Source organism: Rattus rattus, chromosome 18 (assembly GCF_011064425.1).
Source record: "Rattus rattus isolate New Zealand chromosome 18, Rrattus_CSIRO_v1, whole genome shotgun sequence".
NCBI classification, from domain to species: domain Eukaryota; kingdom Metazoa; phylum Chordata; class Mammalia; order Rodentia; family Muridae; genus Rattus; species Rattus rattus.
Window position 1 is genome coordinate 23,603,613 of NC_046171.1, and position 21,186 is coordinate 23,624,798.

Here is a 21,186-nt window from a genome sequence, read left to right on the forward strand (position 1 = left end):
TGCGGCACTGTGTTCCTAAATGTGATGTTTGGTAGGGTAGGCGTTGGGTTAGTTACTTTAATGTTGCTGTGAGAAAGCACTGTGACCACAGATGACTCACAGAAGAAAGGGGGTTTGGGGGGCACTTATGGCCTGAAAGCGTCCATCATGGTAGAGAGGCATGGCTGCCATCATCAAGCATAGCAGCAGGAACCGGAAGCTGAGAGACATCTTTAACCGGAAGCTGGAAGCAGAGAGCAAACGGAGACTGGGCCGAGGCCTTGATCGCTCAGAGTCGCAGTCCAGTGCTATACTTTCTCCAGCAAGGCTGGCACTTGTAATCTCTCCAGACAGCGCCGTCAGCGGGGGACAAAGTGTTCAAATGCCTGAGAGTATGGAGACATTTTTCATTTAACTCTTCTCATTTAAGTCATCTTACGTAAGTCACGCCTATTATCAGTGTATACGTTTTTCATCAGGGTGAATATGCTGGGATGCATCACGAATTGAGGCCTATCTGTATCATTTTACATTCCCACTGCCATAAGCAACGTAGAGAAACAATTGCGGCTTTGCTGCTACCACTTCTAAAGAATTTAGTCATTTTGTAGCATTGTAGGGTTTTTGTTTGTTTTTTTAATTGACAAACTGGAGAAGTGGCACAACTGTCAAAAGAAAAGTGACTGCCGCTCTTGCAGAGCACTTTCCTGAGTTCAGTTCTTAGCACCCATGTTGGGCAGCTCACAAAACTGCTTGTAATTCCAGGTTCTTCGGGATGGGCAGCTCACAAAACTGCTTGTAATTCCAGGTTCTTCGGGATCGATGATTCTGGCCTTCGAAAGCACCTGAACTCTCCTGTGCACATATCCCTACACAGACTTTCACAAATACACGTTTGGAGATTTGGTTTCCAACCAGGGGGATGAGGGACTGAGGTGCATATTTTACATATCAATGAAGATCTGGCCTCCTGGTTCTTCCAGCATCCCTCAGTCCCTACCTTGTAGACCCTGACCCCAACCCTAAACTTTCCAGCCCAGGGGCTGGGCTGCCCTTCTTATATAATTCAGACATTTTGATCTCTCCTTCTCCACCTCTCTCTGCATGACACTCTTTCTCTCTCTTCCCCCTCTCCTGTATCTCCCTTCCTATGACAGCTTCTGAGGCCTCTTTCTTTGGGCCAGTGCACTTGTCCACCCGAGAGCAGCTTCCCAATAAACCTGCCTTTAATATAGTGTAATCTGACTTGAATTGACTCATTTCACCAGCAGAGAAATAACTTAGCACACATAATTTTTATTACGTATTTATTCTGTACTTGCATGCTCTGGTACCAAAGTGCACATGCAGAATTCAGAGGACAAATGGCTGTCAGCTCTGTCCTTCACCAGGTGGGTCCCGGCGATCAGACTCAGGTGGTTAGGTTTGGTGGCAAGTGCCTACATCTGATCTCGCATTTATTTACTTATTTTACATTTATTTTAATTTTTGAGATGAGGTCTCATGTGGTGAAAGCTGGCCTCAGACTTATCATATAATCAAAAGTGACATTGAGTCTCTGTTCTTCCGGCTTCTGTCCCTCAAACACTAGGATACTGGATTGTACTACTACCATGTCTGGTTTCTTGGTGGGCAGAGATTGTACTCAGAGCCCTGTACATGCTGAGCATTTTACCAATGGACTACACCCCTAGCTAAAAATAATCTTTATTATAACATTTAAAAACCATAAACCTGTCTTGATTCGCGCGTTTAATCCCAGCACTCAGGAGGCAGAGGCAGGCAAATCTCTGTTAAGTTTGAAGCCAGCACAGCCTTCAGAGACAGCCAGAGCTACATAGCCTCGAATGAATGAATGAATGAATGAATGAATGAATAAACCATAAACCTGAAAAAAAAAGTCATAAACCTGAGAGCGATTCTAATGAAAGTTGTGTAGAACTCTTACACTGAGAATGTAAAATGTTGGTGACATAAATGGAAAGAGACAAACAAGTGGGGAGACTAAGGCATGGTCATTAACTCAGAGGCGAAATACTGCAAAGATCCGAGCATCCTCTGAGCTCATCTCCAAGTTCCATGTAATCTAAATCAAATTGCCAATGGACTCTAGAGGGCTTTTGCCCACAAGTGCAAGCTGACCATAATTATATCGTACTATCTCACAGGATGGGACTTTTATATCTGCAGAGTCATCTCGCCAGCTCTTACATCTATTCATCTTAAATTTATTTAATTAATTTGCTTATTTTAATGATATCTCACAGTAGATACACTGTAGAATCACAGTAACTATATGATGTGCTGCTGTAAAGAGAGGAAATGGTCTGGTGGAACGAGTAGGCAGTCCACAAGAGACTCACCAGGATAACCAATGACTAAAGGGGACAGTGCTGAAGCCAGTTAGTGGGCAAGCAGTTCTTTAGAGTATGTGAAGCCAGAGGAACTGGTTATTTATATTTAAAGAAAAAAAATGCCTAGCAGTGAAAATTCCCCTCTTGTCACAGCACACTAAACATTCCTTTGAGTTAGACCAGTTTCATTTTTAAATCAAGTATGTAAAAGGAAACCAGAAATTCTCCATATTATATGTATCTCTGTTCGTGCATTTATGGTGTGGTGTGTGCAGGTACGTGTATATACGTGCATGCGCGTATAGAGGCCAGAGATGACTATAGAGTGTCTTCCTCCTATTTCTTCTCTACTAGGGTTTGAACCTCAGGCTTCGAACGGCTATGTAAGTGCAATGCACTGAATTCCTTCCTCCACCCTTTTTGTGTTTTACTGTTATGAGTATTTTTTAAGGCAGAGTCTTATACACCCATACTGACCTCCAACTCACTGCATAGCCAAGGGTGAGTTTACATGCCTGATCCTCCTGCCTCAGAGGGCTGGGATAGCAGGTGCACACCGCCGTATTTTATGGGGTGCTAAAGATCTAATACAGGGTATCAGGCCTGCCAAGTAGGTACTCTACCAACTGAGCTACATATCCCGCCCTTTAGTCTACAATAGAAAACCATTTGACAGTGTCTGTATTAAATATGCTGAAGCCGTTGCTTGGTGACTAAACTCTAAGGTGCAGGACCCGCAGTAAAAAGCGTGGAGGCCTAAAAAGACAGATACAAGTGTGGTTCCACCAGACTCTTCAAGAATAAAAACATTATTTAGTCATGTGTCTGTGTGAGTGTATGCACTCACTGGCTGCACAGACCTAGGCAGCAGACAGAGCCGGAAAGAGGTCAGATCCTTCAGAGCTGGAGTTACGGGTGTTTGTGGGATCCCCAGCTTGTTCCATGGGTGCTGGGACTCAAATTCCATTCCTCATGACTGTGCAGGAGCCACTCTTAACCACTGAGCCATCCTACCAGCCCCCTATTCATGCCAAACGTATACCCAGACCAAAATCGGAAGCCAGGGGAAACGTCACAAATGGAAGACTGTGTAAACAAATTGTAGTGCAGGATCAAACAAGTTCCCCCCTAAGGGAGCCTAGCCAGAACACTGTACATGTACTGATGTATGGAGTCTACTCCTGCTGGAGGGCATCACTGTGATTAACGAACATTGCCAAGGGAACTCCTTAATATTGCATAAAATAAAGTTTGCTTTGGTTCCCCTTTTTAAAAAATAGGGTTTTTTTGGTTTTTTGAGGTTTTCTTTTTTTGGTGGCCTCAGTGGCCCAAAATGTCCTGCATACTGTTTGCGTGTTTAATTAGCAATCCTTCTGTGTCTGCAATTAACACCATGACGATTAATAACTCCTTTAAAGCTCCACTTAGCTAGCAAAAGTGGACACCCAGGTATAATTAATTGATCATGAATAAATCACGGCTGATTAACTAATCTGTTTTGTTACTAACCTGTTACCCAACAGCTCCCACCTGAGCACAGCTAACTTTTCCAAGCCAGACAGCGCCGGAAGCTGACACTAAACCGGCTCCCAGAGAGTGCGCTCTTAAGCAGCAGGTGTATGGTATATCGGTGCAGTCAGGGAGCTTCTGAGTTTAGAGGTGACTGTCAAGGGAGGGATGGAAGTGGCCGATACATCTGGAAACCCCAGTGCAAGGCGGGTCTCAGACTAACTTGTTGCCTAGAGAGCTTGTTAAAACTCAAAGTACTGGCCCCAGACCTCGAGCTCCTGACACAGGTGATCTGAATAGGGTCCGTGATTTTGCTTTTCTAGCAAGTTCCCGCATAGTGCTGATGCCGCTGGGGTGGGGTGGGGATTGCTCTCAGGGAGGCCCCCCAACCCTTCTCTTGTGCTAGGGAAGACTTACAATCTCGGGGATCCCAAGTCCTTGCTATAGATTGTACATTTTGGCATTTGAAATGGGGTCTCAGGAAGCTCATGCCTTAAAATTCTGATCCTCCTGCCTCACTCGTGCTGGGATTATGGGTGTGTGCCACTGTGCCAGACAGAATGGCAGTGAATTTCCACAGTCCTCACTCTCACTTTTCACCTTGTTTGAGGCTGAGTCTCTCTAGATGTTTGCCACTGTGCCTTACATACCAAGCTAGTTGGCCTGTCAGTTTTGAGGTAGGTGGGGAGGGGTGGCGAAAGAGGGTGGAGGAATAGGGATTGGTTTCTTTCATCTTGACAAATCAATAGTGGGGTTCCAGCCACTTGTCACTACATCCAGCTTTTACATGGATTAGAAAGGTACAAACCCAGAAGGGCTTTACCCTCGGACCATCCCACAGTCCACCCAATACATCCTTTCTTCTATTCATTTTCTGAGTTTCTCCTAAGTTTTAATGCATAAAAAGGTGCAGAAAATGAAGAATATGATTTTTATTACATATATTTGTTTGGGGTATGCATGTATATGTATGGGTGTGTGCATGCTATAGCACATAGGTTACAGGACAACATGTAGGAGTGGTGTGGGTCCCAGGATTCAAACTCAGGTTGATATCCTTGACATCAAATGTTTCAGCCACTCAGTAAGCTCCCGACTCATTTTTTTTTTTAAAGCTATAAATTCCATTGTCCTCCAAGATGAACTGTTTCATTTTGCTGACTTTAGAGCCCATACAAACCCATATTCCCCAGCATTGGAGCAGAGCCTCTGACAGTTTTCGATCTATTCACCTTTCTTTCTTAGTATGATTACATTGGGAGATGGTTTCCTACATCTTGCCAAAGATCATCCCAGCTGGGGCTGGTGACTGTTTACATCTCCTCATAGAGGAATGGGGAGAGCATACAGCCTCCTCTGAGAATCCACTCCCTACCGCCTGTGGCATGCAACTCTGCCCTAACTGCACATGGCCTCACAAGAGGCTGAGGACATGGGCCAGCAGAGATTTGGGGAGCAGGGCTCCATCTGTGCCACTGTAGGAAAGGCAGCATTGCTGTTGCATGCCACATTTCAGGGGAGCACACCCACACTGATGGAGGCAACCCTTCAACTATGCTCTGTGAGGAAGCCCAATAACTCATTTGTGCCCTAGGGGAACTTGGGTGGCGATGTACCTTGGTTGGTCTTTGGAACCTCAGGGGGTGGGGAGGAAATGTTCTTGGCAACACAACAGGTCTACACAGCTATTTATTCTTCTACAAGGCTGTGAAATACCCTAAGGTACCCACACTGGGATTGAAATGGCTTCATCTGGCTCCTTATCAATGCATCTCTTGCTTTGGCAGTCATAATCAAAAGAAGGGACAGCATCCGTGTCTGCTATAGGGACTGAAGATGCATACTCAGGCAAAGCCTGGAGCCCACCACCAGGAGAGGATTCTGGAGAATCAGGAGAGGATTCAGCACCTCCATCAAATGTCTTCCCTTCTCTGGTCTTCACAAGAGGACTGAGGGCACCACTTGGTGCTGTTCGGTTGGTTTGGGTTGGGTTCTTGGCTGGAGAGAAGAGTTGAGCTGCAAGCCCAGCATAAGCATCTCTAGGCGGTCAGCGTGCCCTCCAAGACAACAGCAGCTCCGCCCTTCATGTCAACCCGCCCATCAGGTCTCAGGGAAATGTCCAGCTCCCCTCCTCGGCGGGAACACTGAAAGGCTAAAGAGAGCACAACCTGGTGACAACCAAGAGCATTCCCCCTGGGATTTACCACCCAGTGCAGGATTTATTGTTACCAACCCAGGACTCCTCCCAGGCCAGTTTCCAGAATGAATCCCTCCCTGTGTTCATGGCCCCTCCCACCTCCATCCCGTTCTCCTGCAGCCCCAGAGGTCCACATACAGTTGTGCACGCACTGCCTGGCCCTGTCCTTCCTGGTCCTCTGAGGAGGCCCCAGTTCTGATTAGAATAGAGTGAGTTTGTTTCTTCATAGCATATTAAAGCAGTCATATGTGCCAGGCCACAAAAGAAACACAGTCTACTCTTCCGGGGGTTCAGAAAGTCATTATACTCACACAGGGGAGAGAGAAGGGATTGTCTCTCTCAAAAATTACATAGTAAGCTGACTGTAGTCATCAAGCATTTTTATATCTGTGTTTGGGGAGGCAGGGGTGAAGAGGGTTGGGAGTGGGGGGGTCATTGAAGGGGAGATGTTATAGGGAAATTTCACATGAATAATAATGTCTTAGTACTTGTTTTGTTTTGGTTTGCTTTTTATCAAGATAGGGTTTCACTGTGTAGCTCTTGTTGTTCTAGACCACACTCTATAGATCAAGCTGACCGAGAACTGAGAGATCCGCTGACCTCTGCCTCTGAGTGCTGGGATTAAAGATGTGAGCCACCATCACCCACCTCTTATTACATTTTTAAGGAGCTAGTGAATATCAGAATAGATACAAGCCTAAAATGAGGCAAATAAGAAATTTGAGCTGGATATAATATTGTGCAATCCCAGCCTTCAGGAGGTATTTGAGCTGGGTATAGTATTGCACAATTCCAGTCCTCAGGAGGTATGCAAATTTGAGGTCAACCTAGTCTACATAGCAAGATCTTGTTCCAAAAAGTTAAGGGATAAGGCTACTACTCTGTGGTCGAACATTCGCAAAGCCTTAAGTTTAACACCGAAGCATCCAACTAGAGAGGAGGTTGGAGGAGGAAGAGGACTCATCCTACCTCGCATCTCTTTCTTCCCGAGCTGCTGGGACCAGTAACTGCTGAGAACGGTGTGTGCAGATCCTGAAAAGACAGAAGCTCTGAGAACAAGCAAACAAAACAAAAGTGGTGTGGCCCTAGTTGTGTAAATGATAAGTCCCTTATCCAGTTTGACCGAACCTTAGATGATCTAATCCTTTGTCAACTAGGCCACAGCAGAGTGTGAAGTAAGGAATTCAACATGGGGGGTCCTCTCAAAATCCCTGGAATCCTTCACAGAGGTTTTTGAGGCCTATTTTAAGAATTTGTGAGCTACAAAAGGAGTTTGAGGCCAAATTAGGCTACACAAAGATCTGTCTTGAAAAAAGAAAAAAAAAAAAAAGAAAGAAAAGAAGAGGAGGAAAAGGGACAGGGAGAGGGAGAAGGAGAAGGAGGAGAAGAAAGCTGTTATTGTCTGCCTTCCCACTTTAATTAATGTAATCAAGAGAACCCCTCAGAGTCATACTCAGAGGCCCAGAACCACACCAAGAATGTGTAGACAGCTGTTTGTATTCCTCCTATTCCCTGATTAAATCCCCCACCCCCGATCTTCAGTAAAGAGTACCTGTTACCGGGTCTTCAGGCACACCAACCCAAGGCGCAAAGTATCTGGAGTAGAAGTCATACGGGATCGTCTGCCCCCCAGACTCTCCTCTGAGAGTGAGAATGAGGCCTTTCACCTTCCCTGTCTTCTCAATCCCAGGCAGAGGCTCTGTGTTCACCTTCAGGCTCTCTAGAAAGGACCTTGGGCACAGACAGGATGGGTTAGGAATAAGCATCTCCACACCACCCTACATACAAGGGGGAAGAGGCTGGACTGCACCCAGATGGCTCAGCAGAGGGAAAGGAGAGCCTGCCTTGACTTCTACCCATGGGAAAGAGCGTGGCTGGGCCAAGCAAGCATAGTAGTGGGTGTCTCTGATCCTAGAACTCTGGTGGCAGAGGCAGGTGGATCTCTGTGAGTTTGAGGCCAGCCTGATCTACAGAGTGAGTTCCAGGCTAGCAGGAGCTACATGGGGAGACCCTGTCTCAAAGGAAAGAAGAAAAAGGAAGGTAAGCCACGCTTTGGAGCTAGCACAGCCTGACCAAAGCAGAGTTAGAAATCTGGGTGCTGGCATGTAAATGGTCCAACGTGGTGTTTACCTGTCATAAGAATCGCTGAGCCGGACCAGGAGTTTTCGGGTATCTGGAGAATACTGGATGTCCTGGACTGTAGTATCACCTATGGCTGCCTGTGAAGTGAAGCAGATCAGAACTCCTCAGAGGGACAATAAGATGATTTAGTAAGTGTAGGTACTTGCTGCCAACCTTCATAACCTGAACTCAGTCACCCAAATCCAAATGCAAGATGCCCTGTGACATCCGACCCTACACTATGGCTTGCCTAGCATGCATGGAGTCATAGCACCACATAGGCCTGGCAAAAGGATGCATAGTTCATAGCTGAGCTGGAGAGATGGCTCCATTGGTGAAGTGCCTGCTCTGCAAGCATGAGGATCTGAGTTCGATTCCCACAATCCATATTTTTTTCTTTTCTTTTTTTTTTTTTTTTTTTTTTTCGAGCTGGGGACCAACCCAGGGCCTTGCGCTTCTTAGGCAAGCGCTCTACCACTGAGCTAAATCCCCAACCCCCACAATCCATATTTTTAAAGCCAGGCATGATGACCAACAGTTGTCATCTCACCGTTGAGGGGAGACAGAGACTGGAGGCTCCCTGGGGCTTGCTGACTAGCTAATCTGTCCTAATCAGTGAGCTCCAGAACATTGAAAGACTCTGCTTAAAAAGGTCGGGGCTGGAGAGATGAGTAAGATGCTTGCTGAGTTTGAATCCCCAGCAACACACATAAAAAGCCAGGTGTGGCACATGCACATACCTGTAAACCCTGGTAATGGGGGTGACACAGGAGACTTTCTGGGGCTGTATCTCCTTTATCAATTCATTTATATATTTATTTGTTTGTATGTTGTATGTATGTGTATGTATTTGTGTTGTGTATAGTTGTATATATGTGTATGAGTGTGTGTGTATGTGTGTATGTATGTATATGTGTGTGGGCTCGAGTGTGGAGGTCAGGGGACAAGTAAGAATTAGTTCTCTCCTTTTGGTACCAGGCCCAGGCTTTGGGCAGGAGAGTGATATGGTCCCTACTGCATGACTTCACCTCTAAGGACTTCCAGTTCCCATGTCTGAAGCCATAGATGCAGTGTGCTGTTGTGCAGCTGTTTCCTCCCAATTAAAATATTCCCTCCTGGAGAGAGGAAGAAGTCTCCTCAGACACAAGAAACTGAGGGAAACCCTAAAAGTCCAGGAAACTCATAAAGTTACAAGGCTCACAAGTTGATCTGGAAAGGAAACTCTTGTTGAGGTTAGGCCTGTTGCAGTGTATTGTAATACTAAACTCTCACCCAAAGGTCTACAAGCTCTTACTGTGCAAACCTTGTTCCTTGATTTAAAACTATTGGTTAAATAATTTTGGTAGGGGCTGGAGAGATGGCTCAGAGGTTAAGAGCACTGACTGCTCTTCCAGAGGTCCTAAGTTCAATTCCCGGCAACCACATGGTGGCTCACAACCATTTGTAATGGGATCTAATGCCCTCTTCTGGACTGTCTGAGGTGTACTCATGTAAGTAAATAATCTTTAAAAAAAAAAAATAATTTTGGCTACAGCCAATTACTGGAGGGATTAGAGGTAGGTGGGTTAGGAGTGACCTTGTTGGAAAAGGAGAGACAGGGAGGAAAGAGGAAGGAGGAGGAAGCTGCCATGAGGGGAGATGACCATGAGCACATGGCCAGGAATAACAGCAAGTATCTGGGTACACTGCTGGGGAGGTAGCCAGGCCTGCAGTTAGAAAACTGGATTGGGGTGAACCTCAGTAATTGTCAAAGCCAAATGAAATTGTCATAGTCTGAGTCTCGTTTTGTAAGGGTCAAAAAACTGCTGAAGGAAGACCCCAGACTCAGACAGTGTGCAAAGACAGAGTGTTTATTCTGCAGAAACAGTCATCGTGCAGGGGTCAGCCATTCTCTAAAATGGTGACACTAGATAAAGGCACTCTTCTAGAGAACCAGGGGAACTCTCTAGAAGGATTACGTAATGTGAAATTTTATTGGCGGCTGCTAGGGGTGGTCAATGGTCTGCACTCCTATGTCAAGAGTTCAACCATGTGATGGGATAGGGCTGCCCATTTATGAGGTCCCATTTCTTGATTCTTGAGCACAAGCCATTGATGTTTTTTAAGTTTTCTCCAGTGCCCATGTGTTTGAGACTCTTCCCCATTTTTTCTTCTATTAGTTTGAGTGTATCTGGTTTGATGTGGAGGTCCTTTATCCACTTGGACTTACACTTTGTACAGGAGATAAGAATGGGTCAATTTGCATTCTTCTATATGTTGACCTCCATTTGAACCAGCACCATTTTTCTACTGGATGGTTTGAGATCCTTTGTCAAGTGTATGGGGGTTCATTTCTGGGTCTTCAATTCTATTCCAATGATTTACCTGCCTTTCCCTGTATAAATACCATACAGTATTTTTTATCACTATTGCTCTGTAATACTGCTTGAGTCAGGGATGGTGAATCCCCCAGAAGTTCTTTTATTGTTGAGGATAGTTTTTGCTATCCTGAGTTTTTTGTTATTCCAAATGAATTTGCAAATTGCTCTTGCTAACTCTATGAAGAATTGAGTTGGAATTTGGATGGGGATTGCATTGAATTTGTAGATTGCTTTTGGCAAAATGACCATTTTTACTATATTAATCCTGCCAATCCATGGGCATGGGAATTCTTTCCATCTTCTGAGATCTTCTCCAATTTCTTTCTTCAGAGGCTTGAAGTTCTTATCATACAGATCTTTTACTTGCTTTGTTAAAGTCACACCGAGGTATTTTATATTATTTCGGACTATTATGAATGGTATCGTTTCCCTAATTTCTTTCTTGGCTTGTTTCTCTTTTGTGTAGAGGTAGGCTACTGATTTATTTGAGTTAATTTTATACCCAGCCACTTTGCTGAAGGTGTTTATCAGGTTTAGTAGTTCTCTGGTGGTCACTTAAATATACTATCATATCATCTACAAATAGTGATGTTTTGACTTCTTCCTTTCCAATTTGTATCCCTTTGACATCCTTTCATTATCTGATTGCTCTGGCTAGGACTTCGAGTACTATATTGAATAGGTAAGGAGAGAGTAGGCAGCCTTGTCTAGCCTCTGATTTTAGTGGGATTGCTTCAAGTTTTTCTCTGTTTAGTTTGATGTTGACTGCTGGTTTGCTATATATTGCTTTTACTATGTTTAGGTATGGGCCTTGAATTCCTGAACTTTCCAAGACTTTTAAAATAGAGGTGTTGAATTCTGTCAAATGCTTTCTCAGCATCTAATGAGATGCTTTTTTTCTTTGAGTTTCTTTACATAGTTAATCATGTTGATGGATTTCTGTATATTGAACCATCCCTGCATCCCTGGGATGAAACTTACTTGATCATGATGGAAGATCGTTTTGATGTGTTCTTGGATTTGGTTTGCAAGAATTTAATTGAGTATTTTTGGGTTGATATTCATAAGGGAAATTGGTCTGAAGTTCTCTTTCTTGACTGGGTCTTTGTGTGGTTTAGGTATAGGGCTGGTCCATTCTGGGATGAGATTTTTCCCCATTTTTGTGGTTATCCCCGGATTGTTCTTTGGGAGGGGGATTTTATGATCTTGTTCTGGATTTTATGGTCTGTTCCTAGAGCTGGTGTCTTATGACCTAATTTCTGGGACTCATAAGTCTATTCCTGAAGCTGGTGCCTTGTGGCCTTTTTTTTTTTTTTTTTTTAAAGTCAGGCCCGGTTCTTAAAATGGAGTCCTTAAATGGGGTCCTTAAATGAAGACAAATGGGACTTATGTTGCCCTTTCAGTTTATTTTAAGCTTAATTTGTTCTTACTGCAGACTCTCTGGTGGAACTACCCACAGGCTGTACAGGCAGCCACCATGATGCAGCCCTAGTGAGCTGTCCCCTGTGCTAAAAGGGCCTGCCAGTGACTCAGCTTCTCTTCAGTCACTCACACTACTGGAAGGGACCATATGAAAGTCATTGGCTCACCAAGGTAGACTCCATGGAATCATTTCTCTGGTCTGCTTTGAGTACCCTTCTTCTAAGGTGAACAAACATGGTTCACATTGCCCTACTTGAAGTCAGTTCCACAACAGTGGGAGAGAAAGGGACAGTCACACACATTGTAGAGTGAATGGAGGTTGGGGGGCTTCTCAGCAGAATCCCAACCATGTTTTTCTCATGAGTTCCCTTGCACTGACATGGGTCCTGTCCTTCTTCCCCTATGCATCTGGGGTTCTAGAACCTCCATGGGACAACAGTACTTCAGACAGCTTCTTTATGACAATGATAGTGGCTGTGATGCCTCACACCCTGTAAAGGCATGATGAGACCAGCCTGTATTTCTTGTCCTCACCGGGAGGCACCTGCACTTTCTCTGTCCTCCTCTTCCCTCTCATTGTCCCCCACTCAAGCTGGTGACCATGACAGCTGCCAGCATTTTCCATCCTTTCTCTCCACCTTCTTTCTATACGTTTCATGGAATGGTCTTTTCTAAGAACACCCCAATGCAGGTGCAATAGTGGCGAGACTGTTAGAGATGTAACCAACCACTTTCTCATTAGACTGGAGGCCTGCTTCACACAGTGGGACTCGTGCCTCTCACTGTGTGCGCACCTGATTAGGTGCCCATCGCTGGGAAGGCTATGATCCTAGGAGGGACCTACTCTTGTGGCTTTGGGAAATGAGTATGTGTCACAGTCATGCTACCTTCTAAAAAGTCAGAGAACGTAATAAAGGAGGAGGCGAGAAGCACGTAAAATCCACAGGATGGGAAGGGCACACAGATGCACAAGACATGGCTCCTACTCTCAGGAGCTCATCACATCACATCAGCTATGGCAAACTGCAAAATGGGGCTCATGAGGCCCACGGCTTCCCTGACAGACCATTGGCAGTTAATGGCAATGGGAGAGAGGGCATCGTTTTGTCAGTGATGTGTCCACTGATAAATTTTCCAGATTCCAGTAAATGATGCCCACCACCACCCAGTGCTCATGCAATCAACTCTGTTTAAATGAAGGATTTTGCAAAGACAAAGGAAATTCTCAGCCTTCCTCCTTGCACTTGCCTGGTCACACCACCCCACCCCATGCTGATGCTCCTTCCAGCAGGAATGAACAGAAATCCACCCTTTCACCACTCAAGGGGGCTGAGGATGCCTGCTAAATTCATCACCTCGGGCTGTTCTTCCTTTTTCTGTCGGTCCTAAACATCAGGATCTTTCCCATTATGGAGGTCCTACTGTGGAGGTCCTACTATGTAGGTCCCATGTTACTCAAAGTTAAGTCAAATGAGTTGAGGGTGATTGCATGAACCTGTAATCCCAACACTTGATAGAAAGAGAATAGCAAGTTCAAGGCTAGCCTGGGCTACCCAGTGAGAAAAGGAAGACCACAACTCGGTGAAAGCACTCAGTCTTAAGTAAACACAACACTAACATTCTGATCTGGAATCACCCAGGTTTGCACTGCAATGCCTACATTGCCAGGAGGCCCATTTTATAGGATCACTTAAGGTCAGAAAACAATCCAAGGATGGAATAGTGTGAGGGAGAATTCTTAGTGCCTGTGAGAAAACACCTCAGTTTCTTCAAATAACACGTTCTCAGAATGTGCTTCCGGGCCCCTCCCAGGTGTAGTGGTAGGAGTGAGTTTACTTCATTATCCATTACAACTGGCTATTGTTATTTGTTTACATGCCTCTGTAGAAAAACATGGTTTGGCCATGTTGTTCATGTGATTGTAAACTTTAGTCATGTGATTTCCAACCCCCCTTTTGTTTTTCAGAACATGGTTTCTCTGTGTAACAGTTCTAGCTATCCTAGAACTCACTCTGTAGACTAGGCTGGCCTTAAACTCACAGAGATCCACCTGTCTCTGTCTCCTAAATGCTGAGATTAAAGGTATGCACACCCCCCCCCGGTGATTCTTAACCCTCAGAGTATAAATTGTCTGAATAAAGTTGGCTATTGCATGAGACCAGTATACCTCATTTTTTAATCCCCCCCACTCCCACTCCTCCACCCACATGTAGCGCGCGCGCGCGCACACACACACACACACACACACACACACACACACACACACACACACGTTCTCCCAGGTTCACACTGCCAATTTGAGCAGTAAACAATATCATACCAGAGCTTTCTGTTAAAACATGAACAAATGACCAAACCGCACAGGCCTTAACTGGATTTTTTTCACCAACCTTTATCAAGTCTTTAACTTCATGGAAGTCCTAGAAGGGGAACAGAGATAAAGTCATTGCCGAGCAGGGGAACTGTGGGCTAAACACAGTTTGCAGCAGTAACTGCACCTGGTATCATTCTGTGAGAATACAGTAATTAGGAGCTAACCTGGGAGAAGGTTGGGTAGAGAGGAAAGTCCAGGACAATCCCGTCTTCTGCTCTTCTGGCCTTTAGTTCCCCGCTCAGAGTGACAAAGGTCAGGGTGCTGTTCACGTTCTCTGGACAGAGGAGGGGTCAAAGGTTAGGAAAATAAGCTTGGTATAGGGGACTCCCTACCCTTAAAGTACACAGATTTGTCAAGTGACCTAACCCTGAAGCTATAAACCCAGCCAACTTTATATTTTTTTTAATTTTAATTTCTTTTTCAAGACAATATCTTAACTCTGAAGTTCCCACTAACCCACAACTCTCTATAGGTCAGGCTGGTTTTGAACTCACAAAGATCCACCTGCTTCTACCTCTGGAGTGCTTGCTGGTGGTGTACACACGGAATCCAGTACTAGGAAGATCGAGGCAGAAGCTTACATACAGGAGCCAAGTGTGGTGGCTCACACCTTTAATCCCAGCTCTGGAGGTAGAGGCAGAAGATCTCTGCTAGAGGCTAGCCTGGTCTACAGATTGAGTTCCAAGACAGCCAGGGCTACGTAGCTCAGAAAAAAACCCAACAAAGCATATATACACACACATGCATAGATACAAGCATACAAAAAATTCATGTTACTTATTTTGTGAAACAGCACAGCCGCAGAGGCCATCGTGGCGTGGCCACACAAGGGGACTTCACTCACTGGCGTAAACCATCTTAGTCCAAAGCAAGAACCTTCAGAGGAGGAAAAGCCAGAGGGAAGCAAGTCAGACCCAGGCAGGCTTTCGGCCTTCAGATCTTCCTAAATCTCTCGCTGGTGAGGCTAACAGCGAACTTGTCTAACGACCAGTGCAGACATCCACAGGCACCCTGCACTTAGGTCTGGAGCAGAAACTGTAGGTTCACCAACACCTTCTTAGTCCATTTGGGTTTCTATAGAGGAACCCCACGGTTTGAGTACCTCTTCAAGAGGCTTGGAGGTCAGGAGCTCGCACCCACTAAGAGCCTTCTCACTACCTCAGCCCAGGGCACAAGGCACAGGCATGAGAGGGCACCCAACACCCATGTGAGAGCTATCTTGCTCCCGAGATCCCAGACCCACCTTCAAAGAAGGCATTACTGACCTCTCCTATTAGGACATGTGTACCGCCCTGGGGACCCATTTTCCAACAGCTGCACTTAGATGGTAGGGAACATCTTAAACTTTAAATTTAGATTTAACTTCAATAGACCTCCTAGACGACAAGACCCACTTGTGCTGTCATCATGCAGATTAGCACATAAACACCTCTCTTAATCCTCCCTCACCACCACCACCCAGGAATAAATGAAAAACAAAACAAAACAAAACAAACAAACAAACCAAAAAAAACCCTGTGCATTTACTTTGTGTGAAGCTGTCCGTGGGCTGCAGTTTCCGGATGAAAGCCGTTTCTGAGAGGTTCATTTCCCTCGCAATTTGCTGATGGGCGTCTTCCTGGAGTGTCTGATTAGGAACAAACACTCTCTGAGACTTTGGAAACACAGACCAGACTCCCTGGTGTGGCGACCTCAGTTAGTTAACATAGCTATGTGCTCTCAACTTCTGAAGTTCAAGGAATTCGAGGCAAGTTTATAAAGACAACTTTTCAGATTCTATAGACGTGAAAGCTCACAGCAGCAAGCCAGCTTCCTGTTTATGTCAGTGTATTGCCAAGTAAAAGATCTCGTGTTTTTCTTCTTTTTTTAATTCTCTTTTTCAAGTACAGGGAATCAAGCCTTTGGCTTCATGAATGCTAGTCAAGTTCTATCACTGGGCTCTGGGCCCAGGCGTTTATTTATTTATTCACTCACTTGTTTTCCTTTGTAGACAACTTAGAAGATGCTTGGGTGGGTCTTCACCTTGTAATGTTTTTATGCCTGACAGCTGGATCTTATGGAGGCATATTCTCTCTCTCTCTCTCTCTCTCTCTCTCTCTCTCTCTCTCTCTCTCTCTCTCTCTCTCTCTCTTCTTTTGTGTGCATTGGTGTTTTGATTGCATGTGTGTCTGTGGCAGATCCCCTGGAACAGGAAGTTGAGAGCTGCCATGTGTGTGCTGGGAATAGAACCCTGGTCCTCTGGAAGAGTGGACTGTGCTCCTAACTGCTGAGCCATCTCTCCAGCCCCTTCAACTTAGGATTCTTCTACCTCTTCAGTGGCTGGGATTGGGGGAGGGGAGCTGCACCTCTAGGCTTGCTTTATGGTTTTTTCAGATGGGATCTCACTGTAAGGTCCAAACTGTTCTGGAACTCACTATGTAGCCCAGGCTATCCCCATATTTACTAATTCATAATCTTCTTCCTCACTATGTAGCTCAGGCTATCCCCATATTCACTAATTCATAATCTTCTTCCTCACTATGTAGCTCAGGCTATCCCCATATTCACTAATTCATAATCCTCTTCCTTAGTCTCCTAAGTGCTGAGATTTTAGATGTGTGCTATCATCCCCACCTAATGTTTTTCTCAAAATTTACATTTTTTATTATTTTTAATTTTTATTTTTTTGTACACTCGTGTTTTGCCTGTATATCTGAGTGAGGACGTTGGATCCCCTAGAACTGGAGTTACAGACAGTTATAAGCTGCCAGGTGGGTGCTGAGAATTGATCTCAGGTCCTTTGGAAGAGCAACCAGTTCTCTTAACTATTGAGCCATCTCTCCAGCCCCTAATTCTACATTTTAAAACGATATTGCATTTGTGGGAGGAAGGCTGGGTATGTGTGCTTGAATACCACCATGCCTCTGTGGAGCTCAGAAGGGAGGCCATCAGACTTAGCAGCAAGTGGATCCAAGGGATCCATCTTACCAGCCCTGCTGTTCTTTATAAAGTTAAAAGACACAAGTCCTCACAGAGTGCTTCTCTAGTGCCAACACATGATGACACTTCTATGCCAACTGGTTAATTTAACATTCTGGGGCACACGTGCTTCATATGTACATGGAGGTCAGAGGACAACCTTTGGGCTCTCCATTGCCACCTGTAAGTGGGCTTCAGGAACTGAACTCAGGTTGCCATGCTTGCATAGCAAACACCTCCTTGGCTGAGCCATGTTGCTGACCCTTCAAGCAAGCAAGCAAACAAGCAAGTTGAAAAGGGTGGTTGCTTGCCTATGGTCCCACTGCTAGGGAGATGAGACAGAAAGGTTAGGTTAAAATTTTACTTCCAGAGCTGAAGAGATGGCTCCATGGTTAATAGTGTTGCTGTTCACCCCGAGGACCCAAAAGGTTTCCCAGCACCTATAGAAGTGCCTCAAAATCACCCATAACTTTAGCTCCAGAGGCTCTGACCCTCTCTTCTGGACTCCATGGGTACACAAGTGGCATAACCCACATGTACAAATACATACAAAAAATATAGTTTTAGAATTTTATATAAGCAATGGAGTATATTTTAATTGGGTTTTTTAGAGGGAGAGGAGTCCTGTGAGTCCAGTGTTTTCTGATATTATTGCCTGGAGGTGAAAAGAGTTTAGAGAACCATGCAGACTTTTATTTCCAGGGGAAAACTGAAAGCTAAAATTCTTCAAATCTCAAGACTACTACATCGCTACATAGAGAGAACTGGTTGTTGTCGCCCACCCCACCCCACCCACACAGCTGCCACATACGTATTTCTGACTTGGAGACAGGAGATAATACTCATTGGAGCAGGAGTATGGAGTGGCCAGTCCCACTTCCTCCACAGTCAGGAAGCATGGGCTTCATTTAATTATTTATTAATTAAATCCATCAATTATTTATTAATTTTAAATTAAATATGTATTTAGTGAGAGAGAAGGGGGAAAGAGAGTAGGCATAGGTACAGAGGTCAGAGGACAATTTTCTAGTGAACGTCAAAACAGAAGGCAGGGCCTCTCTTGTTTCTGCCACCCCACTATGTGATCCAGGTTGACTGGCCTCAAAACTTCCAGATCTCCTGCTCCCCTACAACTGTGAGGATGCTGGGATTACAGGTGCCTTCGATGTAGACGTTGGGAATTGGACCCTGGTGAACTGAATATACATGGCTCCCCCACACCCACCCCACTTTTCTTCTTTCATGCAGTCAAAGATTCTCATCCATGAAACTCTGCTGTCCTTCGTCCACACAGCTTGGCCCTGGGAACCTGACTGGGGAGGTGAGGGAATGAAGAAATGACAGGCGCACATACAGACAAGCTGGGATGGTGGGCTGTGCTCACTCTGATGGAGAGTACCTACTACTCAACAAGGAAGTTCCAAGCCATCACCGTGTACAGCAGGGGAGGAGGGGCCAGCTAGTGTCAGGGTCATGGCTGTCTAGGGAACAGTCTGATATGTGACCAAACCAGAGAGGGAAGCTGCAGCCCCGACACTCTGTCAGCATCTATACACAGACCAGGGGCTTTGTCACTCCCCTGAGCCTCACCCAAAGACCTCTTTCTCCGAGCACAGTGGTCCCTGACCAACTCTGCTCACATCACAGGATGCAAGCTCAGGTAGGACTTCATCTATTGCCCACAGTACTGTCCAGAGTTAGGGTGGGTCTTTTCAATACAAGCAACCTCATCTGAGGCCTTCCTCACAGAAGTGTCAAGTGACAGTGCAGACAGACATGTGTCACCAAGGCCACTCTAGTGCCTGCCAAGTTGACCATGGATATAAAGCATCATAGAAAGGTTCCCTGCTTCCTACTATCCAGGAAATGATACAACATTCACTCAGAGGGCCAAGGAATTTTTAATCCCATTAACAATTATTCTAATAAAAAAACCTTATTAGCAATCATTGTAATCTAAGAACTATATGGGATTTTAAATTTAAATTCAACTAACTCATTTATTTGGGGGCCATGGCATACTTGAGAGGTCAGGGGATGTCTTGGCAGGAGGAGGCTGTCTGCTTCCACTATGTGGCTCCCAGGAATTTGAACTCTGTGTTCTTCAGGTTTGGTAAAGGCCAAGGACCTTTACCTGCTAAACCAGGATGGGAGCTGCAAGAGAGCTATTTATAAAAGGAAGATGTTTGGCAAACTAACTTTTCCACAGACTACAGATCAGTTCCTTGCTTCTAACTTAATTCTTTGCAGGTGCCTTATTTTCTTGATCCTAAAGAAATTTTCAATATATTTTTGTGATTATTTTAATGGAGAGATCGAATGTCTGTGTGTGTCTGTTACTTGAGGGTAGAGCCTTTGGAGATTAGGAGAGAGAGAGACAGTGCAGACATGCCTCTGTGTGTGTGTGAGTGGGTGGGCATGTGTGTGTGCATGTGTGCATGTGTGTATATGTGTGTGTGTGCATGTGTGTGTGTGCGCGTATATGCATGTGTGTGTATGTGCATGTGTGTGTGCATGTGTGTGTCGTGTTTGTGTGTGCATGTGTGTGTGCATGTGTGTGTCGTGTTCGTGTGTGTATGTGTATGTGCATGTGTGTGTGCATGTGTGTGTTGTGTTCGTGTGCGCATGTGTGTGTGCATGTGTGTGTATGTGTATGTGTGTATGTGTGTGTGCGTGTGTGTGTGTGTGTGTGTGTACGTGTGTGTGTGTTTATACACATGAATGCGGAGTCCTCAGAAGTCAGATCTCCAGGAGCTGGAGCTACAGGCAGTTGTACGTGTCCCATATGGGTGTTAGGAATGGGACTTAATTAAGTCCTCTGCAAGAGCAGTAGCCACTCTTAAACCATGAGCCTTCAGCCCTTAAAAAGAACTTCTAAGTGGGGACTAGGGAAGGTTAAAGGCAGGCATGATGGCACCCAGCTGTAACCCAGGCACCAAGGAGGCTAAGACAGATGGAGTTTGAGTGGAGCATCAGCTACACAGGGAGCTTAAGGCCAGCCAGGGTTGCAAATCTCAACCTTGCCTCAGATTTTCTTCTAACCCCTATGAGAGAGCCCCTAAAATAAGATTCAAAGGTAGCTTCAGTCATATCTAGTCTTAAAACTAAACTGATGGCCAGAAAGACCCCCTCCCTCTATACTTTTTAGTTTATTTCCTTATTTATTTTTTATTTTGTAAGATGGGTCTCTTCACATAGCCCAGGCTGGCCTCAGACTCATATCCTCTGAGTGTTCCTTTGGAGCACCAGAGTTACAGGCACGAGCCCCCATTCCCAGCTGCTACCAGGTCCCCCGCCTGGGAGTCTCTGTGGGCCTGACTCTGTCTAGGTACAGTCATTCCCTTCATAACCTGAAGACATGGCCATCAGCAACATGACACAGAACACAAGTTGAAGTGGCAAACACCAGGACAGTGTCCCCTATTTTACAGATGGCATGGGCTCTCCACACATCTGGAATTCCAGGCATGGCCCCTGAGAACTGTGTACTCACGCTCTCCAGCAGGCAGACTGCGGCAGGATTACCGCGGAAAGCTGTCGCTGTGAACGCATCTGCTATGAAAATCGGGAGCTTCATCTTCCTCACTGGCTCTGTCTGGGAGCTGCCTGCCTTGCTGGGAGCCCGCTTCACTTCCTGTTGTTGGAAAAAAAAAAAGTTAATGTTTTACTGGTACACACGCAGTTAAGTTAATGGTTCCCAGACTGAAAGCCAAACAATTATGCCAATGTGATTGCCTCTCTTTTTTAGCATTTGTACTGCGTAACCTTTGCAGAGTATCTCAGTGCTGGGCACGTAAGCAGTTGTTTGGCACGAGCAAAACCCAGGATCTATTCCCCAGTGGCCCTTAAACAGGGCACGATGGCACACATCTGTGATCCTAGCCCAAGGGAGTGGAGGCAGGAGAGACAGAA

The 21,186-nt window shown here is 45.3% G+C and overlaps 1 protein-coding gene across 1 annotated transcript; it reads right to left on the reverse strand.

Annotated features, from left to right (window-relative positions):
* Positions 1–4,759: 4,759 nt before the first annotated feature.
* Positions 4,760–20,908, reverse strand: Pbld (phenazine biosynthesis like protein domain containing). Its single transcript, XM_032888858.1, has 9 exons — positions 20,768–20,908; positions 15,844–15,943; positions 15,094–15,192; positions 14,481–14,590; positions 14,333–14,362; positions 8,170–8,258; positions 7,592–7,770; positions 7,009–7,071; positions 4,760–5,994 (listed from the first exon to the last, which is right to left on the reverse strand). Exons 1-9 carry the CDS (start codon positions 20,849–20,851, stop codon positions 5,882–5,884), a joined length of 867 nt encoding a protein of 288 aa, XP_032744749.1. The 5' UTR covers positions 20,852–20,908; the 3' UTR covers positions 4,760–5,881.
* Between the last annotated feature and the right edge of the window lie 278 nt (positions 20,909–21,186).